Source organism: Lampris incognitus, chromosome 2 (assembly GCF_029633865.1).
Source record: "Lampris incognitus isolate fLamInc1 chromosome 2, fLamInc1.hap2, whole genome shotgun sequence".
Lineage (NCBI taxonomy): Eukaryota > Metazoa > Chordata > Actinopteri > Lampriformes > Lampridae > Lampris > Lampris incognitus.
This window is the reverse complement of record NC_079212.1, coordinates 138,377,750-138,396,161: the sequence shown is the minus strand read 5'-3', so window position 1 is coordinate 138,396,161 and position 18,412 is coordinate 138,377,750. Positions and strand designations below refer to the sequence as shown.

Here is an 18,412-nt window from a genome sequence, read left to right as displayed (position 1 = left end):
CCTTGAATCCATGAATGACTGAATGTACAATGAGCATGTAAATGATTTTGTATATAGAATCAACATGTTAATGAATAGTCTACTTTAAACAGGGGGTTTCTATAAGACAACAGGTGAAACAGTGCTTCACCCAAAAACAAAAAAACATAACACACATCACATAAAACGTATTTTTTAGATGCCAACATTTCATTAGAATGACTATTTCATCTATGAATCAAACAAAAAAAGTGTCACTGATAATGTGTTGTGGGTATTGCGCAACACAGCGCCATCTTCAGGTGACACAGGGGAGTGTTCTGCTTCGCTAACCCCAATGTAAGAGAATTTAAACAGACGTAGTACCTCACACGTTGTTGATTGGACAGTTATGGTTTATGACGCGTTTTAATGCCCGCGTAGTTCACCTAGTTTTTCCTCGACCTGAAAATGATTGACACCCGTGTAACCAATCAGAGAACACGCTGTTCAGTTTTGGCGTTCGAAGCGCGGTGGAAGGTAAGATAGGAAAGTTAAGAAAAAGAGATTAGCCTAAGATAAACTGGTGATTACAATAGTGGTTTTTGGTGGTTCTTATATGTATGTATAGTAAATATTATATTATTTGAGATCTCGTCCTCGTGTAGAAGCCCTGTATTGTAGGCTAACATTAGTTGTTCTATCTTAGCTAGCTCCTGCCCTGTCTTTCGCAACTTTGCAAAGAAGAATTATGATGGACGCAAACATCCCAGTGGCGCCCCCAGAAATGTTTCATCGGGGGGGGGGGGGGCAAATGGGGCCACTGAAAATATTGGGGTGGCACACCAAAACCAAAAGCCATGACTGAATTTCGGGAATTCTATGCTGCTGTTGTAGTGTACTGTATAGCCTAGTTGAACACTGTCAATATGAGAGTTAAGAAAAATATATATTATTGATTTAAATGAACAGCACCTAATGTAAGATATCAGATAGAAGCATATTATGCATAATCAGAAGCATATTCTGCATATGCAACTCGTGGCTGGGGGGGGGCAGCGGGGGGGCCAGGGACAGTATCAGGGTGATGCCACTGTCGTGGACCGGATCCTACGGGAATCTTTTCCCACTTTCTCTTGCGAGGAAAAACCAGGAGTGAGGGTACATGGGAGACCAAAGCCCCCCCCCCACCCCCCCATCAAGCTGGTGCGTGCGTGGGCTCGGTAAGTCGGAGTTTTAAGTGTTCTAGATATGACAAGGTGCAGGGGCTAACGGGGAGTGTGCTAACAAACCTCTTGCATTGCTGGCCTTGCGTGACGTTTAAGTGTGCTGCTGCTGCAGGAGACGGGTGTTCTTAACAGTTTGCAAGAGAAGCTATGAAATGTTGACAGATCTGTTCAGCTCCATGAAAAAAACCAAAGGAGCATGTCAGTGCAGCCATGCAATCAAGTCTGTTGGGAAGTGTGAGGATCAATACTCTGATCGATGAAGGCAAGCGGCTCCAGCTGGCAAAGCATAACGACACATTCTGAAGAGGTTGATTGGTTCGGTGTCATCATTGGGTCGCCAGGAGCAGCATTTAGGGGGCACGATGAGAGTGAAAAGTCCGATAATAAAGGAAACTACAGAGAGAGACGGTAGAAATGTTCCCCGCTATGATGGTGTTCTGGCTGCCCGTTTGAAACCAGTGAGGGATGTTTTAAAAATATAATGGGGGGTGGGGGGGGTTGGTTGGGTGGTTGCTTAACCAAACATTTGGGTCAGCAGCCGCCACTTTTAAAACAGTGCTTAAGTATACAACGGAAGTTGATATGGCACATTGCATATGTATATATAACTTATGTGTAAATGCTATAATTACAAGTGTGAAAACCGTTGATGAGCATACCGGTGTCTCAAACGTGCAATAGAGACCATAAAACCATGCTTGAGTTATAAATACAATGAACGTTAATGAGGTTTATTGATATCATTGTATAAATTAACTCCCGAATGGTAAGCGGCTTGGCTAATGGATGGATGGACAATAATTGTATAGTCATCAGTTGACAGCTGTTCGATTAAAAATCGCTTAAATTAAAGCTCATAGTGGAGATGCTGCGGTCGTTCTGTGTCCTTTTTCATTTTGAAGGAGATTTAATAGTATATTTATAAGTGTATGTTTTTAGAGTCTCAGATGAAATTTCAGACATTGAAAAGGACTCGTTTGCTGATTCAAATAAGAATTCATCTGAACATATAGTATGTGCAAAACTCAAATCTGCAACTGTTCTGCATGCTTGCAACGTATCCACATTGGAAATCTTTCGAAATTAGAAGACATTTAGATTGTTGGGTTGTTTTTTTTTATTTTTAATTATTATTATTGCTCTGTCCACCAAGCTCACAACGTCTCCACCAACACAGCAGCCGGGGAAGCGGAGAAAGTGGGAGTATCCTAACTGGGCGTTTGTCAATCCCAGGAAGACACCCAAACAGTTCAGCAGCCAACATCTACCTAACCGTAGACCAGTGGTGATTCTGTATGTGGCGGAAGTGTCGGAAAAGCTGAGACACATATTTTCCAAACATCATGTCTCGTCCATCCATTATCCAAACCGCTTACGCTGCTCCCATCTATGTTAAGAGGGAACGACCATTCCCTGAACTGGGGGGGCTAAGAGTTCATCTGTCACCATCTTACAATGCTGTGATTGCAAAAATTCCCAAATCCTCTGTGAATAGTACACATGGCCATCGAAACTCTAGTTAATGGTCACACCCATATTTGCATATGAAACTGGTCGTTGGTTTCGGTCAATATGCTACTGTACTGGACTGTATTGTTTATTGTGATCTGTAGCGAGAGTAGGGTGCAGGTTGAGGAGAGCCTGGAGAGGTGGAGGTATGCACTGTAGAGAAGAGGAAAGAAAGTCAGTAAGAAGCAAGATGGAATACCTATGCATGAATGACAGGGAGGACAGCGGAATAGTGAGGATGCAAGGAGTAGAGGTGACGAAGACGTATGAGTTTAAATACTTGGGGTCAACTGTCCAAAGTAACGGGGAGTGCAGGAGAGAGGTGAAGAAGAGAGTGCAGGGGGGCGGGGCAGGTAGAGAAGAGTGTCAGGAGTGATTTGCGACAGAAGGGTACCAGCAAGAGTTAAAGGGAAGGTTTACAAGATGGTTGTGAGACCAGCTATGTTGTATGGTTTGGAGACAGTGGCCCTGATTAAAAAAACAGGAGGTGGAGCTGGAGGTGGCAGAGTTGAAGATGCTAAGATTTTCACTGGGAGTAACGAAGAAGGACAGGATTAGGAACGAGTATATTAGAGGGACCGCTCAGGCTGGACGGTTTGGAGACAAAGCAAGAGAGGCGAGACTGAGATGGTTTGGACATGTGTGGAGGAGAGATGCTGCGTACGTTGGGAGAAGGATGCTGAATATGGAGCTGCCAGGGAAGAGGAAAAGAGAAAGGCCAAAGAGGAGGTTTATGGATGTGGTGAGGGAAGACATGCAGGTGGCTGATGTGACGGAGGAAGATGCAGAGGACAGGAAGAGATGGAAACGGATGATCCGCTGTGGCGACCCCTAACGGGAGCAGCCGAAAGAAGAAGCAGGTTGTACTGTATTGTTTATAAGGGTGGGGATACCCACAGTCAGTTTAGACTGAAGATGTCACTTAGTTGAGTGATGAAACGCATCTGTCAATAAACGTTGTGTCCAGATGAACTGATTCACCCTTCTTTGACAGCCTGGCTCATGTTTTAAGAATAAACTTTTCCTCTTAAAAGGACATCTCATCAATTGCTTTCTGTGGTTGCAGTCAGTACTAATAGGTAATGTAGTTGGCTGAAGCAATGAAGTCCTCAGTGTGTACCATACTGACAGAGAAATCAGCGTTCTCCTGCCCACAGACGCTTTGCCACAGCACCTACATGTACCAGAATGCATTGCTGCGTGTTCGCTCCTGTATCGTCGTCCATAAAGTCCTTTGCGTTGCTGTTGTGGGGCGTCATGGAAGCGTTCCTGATTCAAGAGAAGAAGGATGTGTTTTGTTTTTGTTTTTTTAACATCGTGTTAAGAGTAGATTAAAAGAAAAATAGCAATTCTGAAAAATAAGGAACCTCCATTTCGATTGGCACTATTTTCTTTTAAGTTGGCAATTGAATGCAAATCTTTTTTTATAGCTTGATATTTTCTTTTTATTCATCGTATGCACATCATAACTAAAAAGGGATGCAACTCGGCTAAACAAACACTTTTGCCTTTGATTAGAATTCAACTTCTCTAATGCTTGTTTTTCTAATGCAACCTAACCACGTGATGACCGTGAGATCTAATCAACTAATCAACGATTTTAATTGAATATATGAAAAAAATTCAGATGTCATTATAATCTGCCTAACTTGACCAGTAAAGCATAAAAAAATGAACAAAAAGGTTTTGCAGTAATGGGTCAGATATCGGGGGTCATACCTGGCCACCCACGTTATCACCCCACAATCTAAATACTGATTTTTTTGTTAGTGGTCAGCTCGGATAAGCACTTCATGGTAACCTTATTGGCCACAGATCTGCGATCTTACACAGGGCCTTACAATAATAGACCCTGGGCTCGTTTCCAGATATCCTGTCCGTAAAGCTTGCTGCCGTGCAATGTTTTCAATTCTCTATGACTTCAAACATAGTTGTTAGTCTATTATAGCCAAATAGTGTAATATGCATTGATTTATGTCTTCTCAGTTAGAACAATTTGAGTGCCAGCCCCCCCCCCCAAAAAAAACACTGGCCCCTCCATTAAGCTGCCCTTCAAGATTTTCTGCAGCATTTACAAGTTAACACATAGTGACACCCAGTGGGAGCTGAAGGGAATAGCTCAAAACTTAAACGGGGAGAAGCAATAATCACATCACGTATAGTATCTATCATATATAATATAACCATGAGTAATAATATGTGTGTCAGATATGGTTGGCGTAGCCCTTTCCATTGTCGGTCGTGTCCAGGGTTTTGGGTCTCTGGGTTTGCACGGCAGCATACAGGTCAGAGAGAGTAGAGACGGTGTCTGCGTTGTCGGCCCTGTCCTTGTCCGGCTCCACGTATTCCAGCAGTGTCGCCACGTCCGAGTACTGGATGGCCGGGGACGGGGAGGCTCGTCCGGACGGCTGCTTGGGAGGCTTCAGTTCCAGGTTTGCGTAGCAATCCTGGTCTTTAGACAGAGGCTGGAAACAAAGTCATATATTTCGTAATCTCTGTTGCTACACAATTTTGAATCCAGAGTGTTATGTAAAGACGTAAAAAAAAACAAACAAAAAAACGGTGTGTGGCTGAAGGCCTCTACCTCTGAGCCACGTCTGACTCTGTTGTGCTCTCTCAAAGATGAAGAACCGTATGGAGAATCTGTTTCAGAGGGCAGAGAACATCATTAAACTGGCTATAAACAGACGTACAACGGCATCTTGCATGAACAGAAGAGCACGTGCTCACACTTACTGGTTTTTTTGTAGGTTATGTTTCCGTAAATGGGGTTGTCTTCCATGTCGACAGGTCTGAGACTTCATGTCGATGAGCAAAAAGAAAATGGACAATCTTAACGTGGATATGTTGATATAACCTAAATGATGGTTATGTGGCTACGATGTGCAATGTCCAGCGTTCTAAAATATCTGGCAAGAAGCAACCGACTAATAGAGATGCAAAATAAATAGATAAATAAATTGTATTCCCTCGGGTCATTGACTATATATACACACCTTCTTCTGAACGTTGGAAGAATTGCTTTCCCCTTTTCTGTAACAAAATGGTATGTTCGCCATCAGATGGAGTTTAAATCCGTTATCATTACTACAGATCCCCCCCCCTTTTCTCCCCAGTTGTACTTGGCCAATTATCCCACTCTTCAGAGCCGTCCCAGTCGCTGCTCCACCCCCTCTGCCGATCTGGAGAGGGCTGCAGACTACCACATGCCTCCTCCGATACACGTGGAGTCAACAGCTGCTTCTTTACACCTGACAGTGGGGGGTTTCACCAGGTGGATGTAGTGCGGTGGAGGATCATGCTATTCCCCCCCAGCTCAGGTGCCCCGACCTACCAGAGGAGGCGCTAGTGCAGCGACCAGGACATATACCCACATCCGGTTTCCCACCCGCAGACACGGCCAATTGTGTCTGTAGGGACGCCTGACCAAGTCGGAGGTAACACAAGGGATCTGAACCAGCAATCCCCAAATTGGTAGGCAACGGAATAGACCACCACGCCACCCAGACACCCCCTCAATACATAATTTTAAAAAGCAAGTGATGTTATTACCTGGACAAACTCTTGCCATGTACCAGAGTATATTCCAGCACAGCGAGAGTACCATCAAGGTACTCACCACTCCTAACAGCATCCACAGCTCCAACGACCCGCAGAAAACACGCAGGACCACTACAACAAGATCAGAGAGTAAACTGTGGTTCACTTTTGAAAGCTATACCACCTGTGTGACAATACTGACATGATTCATTTCCAACATTGTCCCGACTTCATGATGCTTGATAATTGCAAAATCCACCTTTTGCTGCTTGCATGTTTTATTTTTTTTCCCCTTCCTGCAACCTAATATTTATAAGTTAGCTTCCCTTTGGGTTCCATAAGTCAATATATCCTCCTGTTAATATTTTCTTTTAACGTGCATACCTACTGCATCGACACAAAGCCGACGCTTAGACCGCTACAGCACCGCATCAGGGGAGGGTGCCCCAGACACAGCCAACGCTAAACCATACCCATCAGAGCAGCTGGATGCTGTCAAAACAATCAAGAGCTGTAAAGATTACTACCAAATTCTTGGGAGTTGAAAAGGATGCAAATGAAGCAAATAAATCTTAGCTCAATTTTTTGCATTCTCAATTTTAGCACACTGAAAAAGGAACAAGAAATCAAATCACTAATTTAAGTGGACACTACTTAATACTAGTGGAGTATGATTATTCCGTTACTTGAAACAAGTTGGCTCATCTTGAAATGTGTAGGCCCAAACTTAAAACTAGTCCTTAATCCCAGAGCACCCATCTTAAAACAGGAAACTTGATTTTGCTGAAATCGCAAACAGGACAAGGGGAATTTCTGTCAACGTTTATTGACAACTCTTTCCAAGTTTGAGCAGTGAAAATCAAAGTGTACTTTCATTTCGTGATAGGTGAAGCATGTTGGGCCATTGAATAAAAATGTATTTATATATATATATATAAACACCTTGTGTCATTCTTAAATCAATCAATTGAACTTGAGTTTGTGTCACTGAATCTTGAAACTTTATTTTTTTGGGAAAGAGAATGGTACAAATTGCTACTCTAGCTAATGTAGCTTGTTTTAACAATAAATTACTCAATTGTAAGATTTCCTGACTAATTGAGGCATAAAAGACATATTCATGATCAATTTAAGAATATACCATGAATTCAAGGCTAGAAACTAGTAAATAACTTTTAAAACAAGATAATTAAACTCATATTTCCGGATCTAAGATTTTAAATCTTGGCAAGTACAGAAGAATTTGCAGTGGCAGGTAATTGCTCATAGTGAAAAACCGTTTGCAGGCACTATCAAGAAGAAACTGGATATAATTTCGATTTATCTATTCATGTGCACTCAGTTGATGAGTGCTATATTTCTAACAACTAAGCACAAAATCAGTGGCATCTTTCAGAAATGATCCATTCAGCAGTACCAAATACACACGACTGTGTGTCCGTGGAGAAGTCTTGGAAGTTTGCCTCACGGTAAACACATTAGACCAACCTATATGACATTCATTTTTTCATTGTTTTCTCGCGAGCAAGTAAACACGTGGAACAACACTCTGCACACCCACGCATTATACACAACATTATACGCAACATTTACTTAACATTATACATTACAGGTGTCATACAGCAACAGCCCGAGAGTAGTGTCCCGTGACCATACTAAAAAATATACACTATAGCTTTGCAAAGACAATCTACTACTACTATTAATACTACTACTACTGCAAACCTATGCAAACATTACAGGTTTGTAAAGACAATAAACTGCATAAAAAACTACATTGATAATACCGAATTATACGCGTGATAGTGGCAGTCATGGGAAAAGATTATGTTTGTAGATGTGACTTGGTGCACTGGTCCCCTTATTGAATCCACAAGGTCAATCCCTAGTCAGCATTTTATAATGCTGTGTTAGAGTGAAGGGACACACTGCAAAACAAATAACCTTATCAAGGTATTTTATCTTAGTTTTAAGTCTCATAATAATAATGCCAATACTACTACTAATAATAATAATTATTATTTCAGGCTAATGCTTGTAAAATTCCCCTACTCCACTGGCAGATAACAGTGCTCGTTTCAAGAAAGTGTACTTGTTTCATGAATATGACAGTGGAAGAAACTGTGCCTATATTTGCGGGACAGTATTTTCTATGATATCTTTACTTGTTGTACCAGTACTTTTCCATCTGTACCCTCCCCTCCTTTTTTTTTTAGTATGCATTTGGTGCCAAGAGTAAAGGGAGTATGAAAGGTGATTTAACGCGGTTAGAGTAAATGTCTTGAAACAAGTACTATTGTCACAAAACAAGTGCTCTTCCTTGAAACAAGTGATGTTATCTCTCAGTGGGGTAAGAACATTATGGGACTTCATACCAAATAAAACACCTTGGTAAGCGTGTCTGTTTTGTCTATAAAGCAGCTCACCAAGTGAGGCTCACACAGTATCTGACGAAAATGTAAGTATAACTGTAGTAGACTGTTTTCTTATGGTCGTAGTTTCACCAGGAATATTTTTAAGAATCAAAAATGGCAGCTTTCATTAATGATTGAACATTCACTCTGATATTTGAAATCAAGCTCGACTGTATAAAATGGGATCTGTATACCAAACCTACGATAGCATGTAGCAGCAATTCATATCATATCACATCACATCACATCACATATAATTTTATATCATAAATCATTTAATATTACCTCACATCATATCATGTATCATATATCACATCACATATCCCTCATTCCATTTTACACATGTGCCTGCACATTGTTTTTAATGGCAATGAATTGAATTGACTTGACTATATTATAAAATATCATATATCATATCATATCATGTCAGTACTCTATATTCAGGTATCCTTGACTATTACAATAAAAAATGTTAAAATGTAAATTAAATGGAATCTCAATTGAAACTTATATCAGTCCATACGGCCAGAAACATCTCTTTATGTTGCATATTAGCTGACATGGTTTGTACAATGTTAAAGACTTACCTGATATTTTTGTCCCATTACACTCCTTTTCCATGGCAGAGTCTCAATTAAAGTACAGTTCCGTGTGTGTGTGTGTGTGTGTGTGTGTGTGTGTGTGTGTGTGTGTGTGTGTGAGTGTGTGCATACGTGTGTGTGTGTGCATACGTGTGTGTTTGTGTCTCCCTCTTCTGAAAAACTGATTCAAAATGATTAAATCGCAAAGTGAAGTCTCTTAAATATTTATATTGCTTGACTTTCTCGTCTGTTTTTCTCCCTTCTGTATGTTGCTCTTCAGGAAGATGGTGTTTTTCATATGATAGAGCAAGTTTTAGGTAAGTTACAGGATGTTTGCAATTGCAGAAAACCACAGCCCTTCCTATGAGAGCGACCGAGAATCATCCACCTATGATAAGACAACCTTGTAAGACAGCTCTTAGGGGGGGAAAGGGAACACGATACAGTTTTGCTTTAATGTAAGAACCGCGACGCTAAAGCAAGGCCCATACCAATCAAAAGGCCATGAAAATCCATTTTAAAAAATGGTTTTATTTTGTGGAAGTACAGTGAGCGGTTATCATATGGATTACCCATGGTGGAGGGTAAACACACCTAAATACAGTTTACCCTCCTTATTTAGGTTCCGCGTGAATATTTTTTTACATAAATTCATAGTATATGTCAGAGTAAATAGTATCAAACTGATGCAAGTAAGAGAGAATATTTTAGTTTCGTAAGAAAATGCATGAATTAATACTTTTGTGAGAACATTTCCCATTTTTGGTATATGGCTGCCAAATAATGATCATCCACATCACTGGGTACCAGCCAATTTTGGCTAAATTTACAACATTGCACAAGAAATCTAATTAAGTAAGGAGCTTTAAATATCTGGGAGCTGTTATCAGTTAAACAGAGTATAGGAGGACAGTTTGAGAAGTTTTAGTGTTGAAAACAGGGTTGTCCAAAAGAGGTTGTTTTGACACTGTTTGGACACTGAGCGACAACATGGTACATTAATGGGAATCGGCATGCAAGGGAAAATTACATTTGCACTGTTTGGTCATTATCATCATTTGTATTTGCTAATACTAACTGGATGCACATTTAGATTGTGTACTTAATGCGTTCTTGCTGTGTTGCCGTGACGTTCATGAATAATGGAACGACCTCACTCTCTAGCGGCGAGTCCCCTGTTGAGAGAAGGCAAGTTGAAAGCGACTGCCCACATATGGCTAACACGTCTTGTATTGTAGAACAGGCCTCTGATGTGTCTCATACTAGGAAACATTGAAAAGCAAAAGACAGGAAGAGAGAAAAAGGTTGCATAAATCAAAATATCAAAACAGAGTCACAAAGCCCTCCTTGGGAGCCAGGGCCATTCCAGACCACAGTCCAGACGGGCCAAGATGGCCGTAATCTATCTTCCATTTTTGAGAAGAGACATCTTGACTTAGATTCTGAATGCTCCATCTATCTGTGTCTTGCAGTTGCATTCTGGATAATTCTAAGTACTGTTGGGTCACTCCCTCCACCGCCCCCCTTCCTACTCATGCTACAGTGCTAATTGCTAACATGTCAAGTACTGTATGGGCTTGCTCCATCGTATCTGTCAGATCTGGGAGAGTCTCATGTAGCATTCTTCCTCTTTGCTCCCAGATGTCAGAAGAAGTCATCAGGTTCGCCGAGCTTTTTCTTACCATTCCCCTTTTCTCTGGACTAGTCGTCCTGCTGACATCAGAGAGGCTGATTCTGTAGTTTCCTTCAAATTCAAACTTGGAAAAAAAAACACGTACACACACAAAGACACTGTCAAATCTCTGGGATTGAAAGTGATCATACATCAACGCAATTACCGGTATCACCATAGGTGTCAGTAATTTATTTTTTTTAAATAGTAAATTTCAGTTATCCAAATGCATTTCCTTCTAACCTGTGGCAGATGCAAAATTGAAAACAAAATCACCAAAATTCATGCAAATATGTGCGGGCAACACTACCAGCAGTAACAACGTCGGGCCTTTTCCACTTTAACCAGCAGAGGGCAGTATATCTATACACTGTACATGGCTGTCAATGGCTCGGGGGGGGGGTCTCTTTTTCTTCTTACTAGTTGAATTCCTCTGCAGTCGTCTTTCCCTTTAAGACATTCACGGCCTCAACACACAAAAGTGCAGTTTATGAAGGAGAGTAGGAGTTCATTTTTAAGGCATCCAAACAACATGGCACGGGGGCAGAAAATGACAAACGCTCATGAAATGGATATGAGTGCTAAGCAGGGGCATATGTAGAATGGTTCTTTTTAACACGAGCCTGGTGGCATGTACGGGTGACTTCCACCTCTTTAGAAGAGACTTGCTTATTTGTTCGTACCTTAAAAGACACCCCTCAGATGTTGGTTTTTCACTTGGTAAGGCAGTGTCACTCTTCCAGCCAGTCCACACTATGAAAACACCATTTGTTTGTGTTTTAGAGTGAATGTAAGGAACCCCCCTCAGTGTTTGCTTGTTGGCTTTAATGATGCTTCCTGTGTCTTTTAAAGGGTGAAACAAACCACCCACATAAAAAAGTGCCCTTATACAAGAAGCTGATTTGACTCCCCGTGAGTCCCAACTGTCACAGGGTCCAATAGCCGCCTGCTGGGGGCACTGCTGTTCTGTTCCTACCATCTACCATCTTCTTGACAGGACTATTGCTCAAAGCTGGAGTGGTTCTGTGCCTTGATGTCAGTGGAAATGAAAGAAAACAGAACTTCTGGTTCCTCTGGTATCCAGTCCCAGCAAAGTCACACTGGGACTCCGGTGATAAACCCTGTGGAGAGTTGGACCAATGGACTAGATTCTGTTAGGCTTTCTCTTTGAGCTGATTGAGATGATCGCTGAGCTGTTGTTTTAGCATTGGTTGGTATGACTATATGGATAAAGCAAAGAATTTGAAATTTAGCTGTATGCTTCCAAAGCCTGCTGGGATAAAGATGAGAACCAGATAGAATCAAAAAGTATTGTGAGCGCATGATACAGAAGGAGGCCTTGATATTTGTTTGCATCAATTACAGATATTCTTTATTCTGAAATGCTATGTTTTCCTTTGGAGAAAAAAAAGTTAAGTTCAAGTTCGAAGTTTATTTGACGTATACGTCATTATACTAGTACAACGTTGTACCAAGATGTTAACTGGCATTTTCTGATGACGGTGCAAGGCGTAGTAAAGCAAGGAAAGGTATGAGAATAACGAAATTGAGGTGATATTACAAACTAAAAAGGAAATTAAGACAAATTACAATATAACTCCAAAATAAAATCCATAAAAGTCAAAGTTACTATAAACTGCTATATACAATATGCAGTGTGCGATGGGTGTACAATGGACTAGATGTACAGATGTGCAATGTCAATGCAAGTGCAAATAAATATCCAATACAGCTAGGTTGTACAGATGATGGTATGAAATGTACATTAGGAACTATAGTTCTGGGCAAATGTACACGAGTGTACAGCTTGACATACAGGATATGCAGCGTGGATGAGATACATGTAAGGCATGCAAGGTAAACATAGTATGTTTTGCTCCAGATTTGTTCAACCTTCGAAATTCAAGAAATTTGGTCTTGTTTTGTTCACAAGGTTTACACAATGCAGACAACAAATGCCAGGTGTTAATACAAAGGGCATGATTGGATTATCTAAATAACCTTCTATATCAGAAAAAAACTATATCACAACAATGGAGTGGATATTGCATCCTTCTCAGACAAATCTTTTCCTCTCAAAGTTGGGTCTGAGCTCATAATTCAGCCCATTAAAAGGCCTCATTTTTCACATTTTGCCAAGTGGATAGGAAGATAGTGGTGGAAATAGGAATCAACAGCAACGCTCGAATGACAAATGTGCAGAAACAGTGACGCAATTATGCTAAGATAGATAGCCTAACACTGGTGTTCATTTTATTTTTATTGCAACTTAAAAATTGTAAATCTAATTCTTGCCTCTCCATTGAGAATAACCCAGTGACCCAGGTCTCATCCACAAGTTTCCTTAGAGTCTTGATTGATGAAACCCCAAGCTGGAAGAGTCATATTAGTCATATTCAGTTTGTTTGCAATAAAATATATCTATCTGTATAATAAAATCTATCTATCTATCTACCTATCTATCTATCTGTATAATAAAATATATCTGTATCATTGGCAAAAATTTAACATTTGCTTCATCAGACATGTTTATTGATTCTTTATTATAGCCTAATTTAGCCTTACCTCAGATACTGTAATATCATTTGGGGTGCTACTTATCTCACTCACTGTCACAAGCTTTATATTTTACAGAAAAGGTCCTGTAGAATTGCCATGTTTAGCAGCAGGGCAGAACATGCAGCCCCTCTCTTCAATCAGCTCAATAGTCAATCAATTTTCAACATAAATACATGTCAAAATTTTATTTTTGTTCATAACATTTTGTATCAGCCTGCTTCACTTTCCGTTTCTTGTAAAGTATTCTTCCAGCCTAACTGTGATGTACATGACTATAATACAAGACACGCTAAATGGTTACACCTTCCGGTGTTTCCTACTGGGCTCTGTCATGTACTCTATTAGATATAAGGGGGCTGAGCTATGGAACAGTTATATTCAAATCACATTTCAGTCAGCCTCACTCAAGAACTTAAAATATAGGCTTACGTCCTGTCTGATGAACCAAACTATTTGAACTGATCATATTTGATTGTAAAATTAAACTCTCTCTCTCTCTCTCTCTCTCTCTCTCTCTCTCTCTCTCTCTCTCTCTCTCTCTCTCTCTCTCTCTCTCTCTCTCTCTCTCTCTCTCTCTCTCTCTCTCTCTCTCTCTCTCTCTCTCTCTCTGTCTATTTTTGGTTGATTTATGTGTCTTATTTTATGTTTTCCTTTATTTTGTTTGATAGCTTCTTTACTTTTGTGGATAACACTTTTTTATGTGCTCATATTGCTTATTCAGGAGATTCCTTCTATAAGCCCCAAGGGGTTCTTTTTTAAACACATGTTTATTGGTTTTATACAACACATTGTAACGGAATTTCCCCCAAATTGAACATATAGCAGTATATAAAATAAAATAAATAGCCAAATCAAGTTAAAAAGGACAAAGATTTACAGTGAAAAGAAAAAGTCAGTAAATAAATAAAAAAATAAAAAAATACAGCGAGAATGCAGTCACAAACTTAGAACAGTGTACAGCACTCATTCCTCACAATAGATAGCTATTCTATAGGTAGTTATAATAGTTATTTTCACTATAACCTCACACTTCCAATGCTTTTTCAGTGTCACCATTTTGAACAAATTCCAAAAACATCTCCCAGATTTTGTAAAACTCATAAACCTTCTGAACTATTTAAGTGAGTTTCCCAATAGCCGAATTTTATTTTAAGTTTTTCATCCAGTAGTCAAGAGAGGGACAACTAACATTCTTCCAATACATGGCAATCGAGTGCCTGGTTTGTAGTAGACATGAATAAACCATTTTTCTTTCTCCATTAGAAAGAGAGCGATGGTCAGGATAAATGCTTAGCATACACAGTTAAGGACTTAGAGGTATTGGAGAAGAGGTAATTTGGGAGATATAGCATATCACAAGCTCCGAAATTTTTGAATCTCCTCAAATTCCCACAAGCAGTGATATAAAGTACCTTGATTATTATTATTTTTGCACTATTTTTATTACGATTTTCCACTGTACAGTACAGAAAACAGAAACCCATATCAAAAAACAAAAACAAATTCGAAACAAAGGACAAAAAAGAAACGGGGCGTATTTAAGGAAAATAATGAATTACATTGCTGCATCACTAGCGCAACACATCTAGCACTCAATGAGAGGTGGATGGCACACTATGCATTTTGTTGCTGGTCAGGTTCAGCATCATACTGAGCAAGGTGATCCAGAATTGGCTGCCATATATCAGAAAATTTATTGAGATTGGCTGTCATGCCATATCGAACTTTCTCCATATGTCCGACCAAATACCAGTGAGCTCAGTTAACCAGGTCTTAAACTGAGGCACAGTATCTGACTTCTAGAGCCTTAAAATTACTTTCTTTGCAATTACCATTCCATACATAATAGTGCTTTGCACGGAGACACTGTGGTTTAGTAGAGAAAGAGAAAACCCAAATAGTGCAAGCTCTGGATCAGGTTCAAACACACAGCCATACATGTCAGAGAACCACTTGAATATGTCACACCAAAAATTATAGTTTTGGGCATGCCCAGAAAAGGTGGATCAGAGAGCCTTCTGTAGATTTACATCTATAACAGAGAGGAAATGGTTGGAAAGATTCTGTGCAATGTAGTTTTTCAATAATGAAGCACGTGCATCACCTTGAATTGGATTAGCATTAAGAGAACAAGATCGGGTCCTGTTAAGGCCCTCCTCCCAAACATCACCCAGTTCCTCCTCCCAGGCATTTTTCAGAGAGTGTGTGACATAATTCACTTGTTCAGAATATATATTTACAAAATCTGAGACCAATTTTTTGGATTCAGGTGGGCCCAACAAAAGCTTATAAATCATTCTTTCTTCAGGGAGAGACTCAAAGTTAGGCACACACTGATGAACATAATTCCTAATCTGTAAATATCAGAAGAAATGTGCGGTGGGAAGAGAGAACTTTTTTTTTTAACTGAGTAAATGAAGCAAATTGCTTGTTAATATACAAATCTTTCAATGTGACTATACCTTTCAGCCTCCTACTGATAAAAGATGCATCTGAGAGGGATGCGGGGAATGCATGATTGTGATATACTGGGGTATGAATAGAAGTGTCTGGTAATCTGCAGCCCTTCTTAATTTACTGCCATACTTTCAAGCTATTCAAAATGATTAAGTTGCCCACCTAAGTATTTGCAGTATATCTGGGTACGGAGAAAAGGGTGCTGGAAGAGAGCTGTTTTTGACATCACTCTTTTCAATGGTAGCCCAAGAGGGAGTCTCCGGTGGATACTTCCATTCTGTAACCTTCCTGCCAATAGACAAGGGTCCGCACATTCGCTGCCCGGTAATAATGCAGGAAGTACAGTAGTCCTAGTCCACTCATATCTCTTGGTTTATGTAAATGAGTTTTTGATATTCTGTAAGCTTTAAAGCCCCAGACAAAAGGCATAACTATTGAGTATTTGATTTGAAAAAGGACCTTGTCAAAAAAATGGGTAGATTTTGAAAGAGATACAAAAATCTTGGCAGTGAGACCATTTTGGTGGCGTTTATATGGCCCACCATAGAAAGAGGAAGGGTCCTCCATTTTTCAATGCCCCCCCCCCCCAGTTTTTCCACTTTTTCAGGAAAGTTCATCTTTAAAAATAGTTAGGGTCTTTTGGCAGAACTACTCCAAGATACTTCAATTTATCCATACTTTTGAAAGTGAGATTATGCAGAAATGCAGTGTTAAAATCAGCACCCAGTGACATAAATTCACTCTTCTGCCAATTAATTGTATATCCTGAAACTTCACCAAATGACCTTACAAGATCCTAGCAAAACGGGAACAGAATTCTCATGTTGTGATAGGAAGAGGACAACATCATCCATGTATAAGGAAATATGATGATACACATTCTCCAACCAGATGGGTTCAATAGAAGGGTGATTCCTAATACTAATGGTGAGGGGCTCAACAGTGACTGCAAAGAGCAACGGGCTGATGGGACAGCCTTGGCGTGTCCCGTGATGTAATAAGACTGGTGCTGATCTTTCTTGGTTTTTGAGTATGAATGAAGATGGGTGAACAATGTTGTAATCCACGAGACAAATTGGCTACCAAACCCAAATTCCTCCAATACCTCCACCATATAGGCCCATTCCACCTGATCAAATGCCTTCTGTGCATCTAGGCAAAGGACAGCCACTTTAGAACCCTTCTTATACCTATGGTACATTGTGTTCATTAGTCTTCTGACGTTAAAAAATGAAAATCTATTGGAGACAAAGCCAGTTTGATCAGCATGGATGATGGATGGAATATATTTATTTAACCTGTTTGCTAATAACTTCATAAAAATTTTCATATCTGAGTTCAGTGATGCAGTAGGATGAAAAGACAAAGGCTCAGTTTCATCCCTACCCTCTTTTAGTAATAGGAAAATATTGACTTCATATAGTGTGCAGGGGAATTTCCGAATATCAAATGAATGGGTGAACATCCTCAAAAGAAGGGAAGCCACCTTCCCAAAATATTTGTATACAGTTTAATGACAAAACCGTCCGGGCCAGCGGCTTTGCCATTGGGGAATGACTTGATAGCATCCAAAATCTCTTGAGTGGTGATCTCAGAATTTCAACCCTCTCAAGCAGCATTGCTCAGCTTAGGGAGATTCAGATGCCCAGCCAATCAGAAATGTCCCCTTTTGCTTTTGACAAGTATAACTCCTTAAAGCAATCATTTATAACTTTAGGATCAATAACCATTTCCCTGGCTTTTGATCTGATTTTGTGTATGGCTCTACTAGCTTGTAAACCTCTTAGCTGTTGGGCCAATAATTTATGGGGCTTATCCCCCAACTCAAAATGTTTCTATCTGATCTTAAACAGTTGGTTACACATCTGACCAGATAGGATGGTATTATGTTCATATTTAAATTTAAGAATATTTGGTAAAGAGGAAGGGCTGGAGGAAGCTCTATGGATAAGTTGTGATAGTTCAGTTTCAATTTCCAAGAGGCAATTTTGCCTTTCCTTTTTCAGTGAATATTCAAAAGAAATTATATGGTCCCTAATCACAACTTTAAAAAGTTTCCCATAAAGTAGAGTCTGTGTCATCCAAGTTGTCATTAGTTTCCAGGAATTCTGAAATCTTAGTAGATATGAATTGTGAGAATGATGCATCAGAGAGCAGTGATGGGTGAAGGCACCAGTTATACTGTTGCTTTTTAAGATTAAGGTCAAGAACTAGGTTGTTGTTGCTTTTTTAAATCTCACCTTCACAGCTTGCTTGCTTATTTACTTTTTTTGTTTTGTTTTTGACATCTTGGCCATCTTCATGTACTTCTGAATGCATAAATTCAGAATGCAGTCCCACCGGAAATGGAAACTTTATAGAAGTGCAGTATCTTGCTCAAAGGAGCACTTCAGTGTTTTTCCAATGGAAACTACTCATACATTTTTCATAAATTTAATTGCCAGAAATCTTCCTTTATATATGAATTATGTATAGACTCACTTCCAGGGTAGT

The 18,412-nt window shown here is 39.9% G+C and overlaps 1 protein-coding gene across 1 annotated transcript; it reads right to left on the bottom strand.

The window, feature by feature from the left end:
- Window positions 1–4,136: 4,136 nt before the first annotated feature.
- On the bottom strand, window positions 4,137–9,388 carry LOC130108339 (signaling threshold-regulating transmembrane adapter 1-like). The gene is made up of 6 exons (XM_056275243.1): window positions 9,238–9,388; window positions 6,249–6,368; window positions 5,693–5,729; window positions 5,433–5,494; window positions 5,281–5,339; window positions 4,137–5,161 (listed from the first exon to the last, which is right to left on the bottom strand). The coding sequence occupies exons 1-6, from the start codon at window positions 9,269–9,271 to the stop codon at window positions 4,901–4,903; spliced, it is 573 nt and encodes a 190-aa protein (XP_056131218.1). The 5' UTR covers window positions 9,272–9,388; the 3' UTR covers window positions 4,137–4,900.
- Between the last annotated feature and the right edge of the window lie 9,024 nt (window positions 9,389–18,412).

Bases quoted from the DNA above. Each gene is read 5' to 3' on its own strand.
- LOC130108339 (XM_056275243.1), bottom strand. From the start codon at position 9,271: ATGGAAAAGGAGTGTAATGGGACAAAAATATCAG. The intron at 5,495-5,692 runs GTGTGTATATAT...ATCGACATGAAG, and splicing joins CTTCCAACGTTCAGAAGAAG to TCTCAGACCTGTCGACATGG. The intron at 5,340-5,432 runs GTAAGTGTGAGC...CCTCTGAAACAG, and splicing joins CATAACCTACAAAAAAACCA to ATTCTCCATACGGTTCTTCA.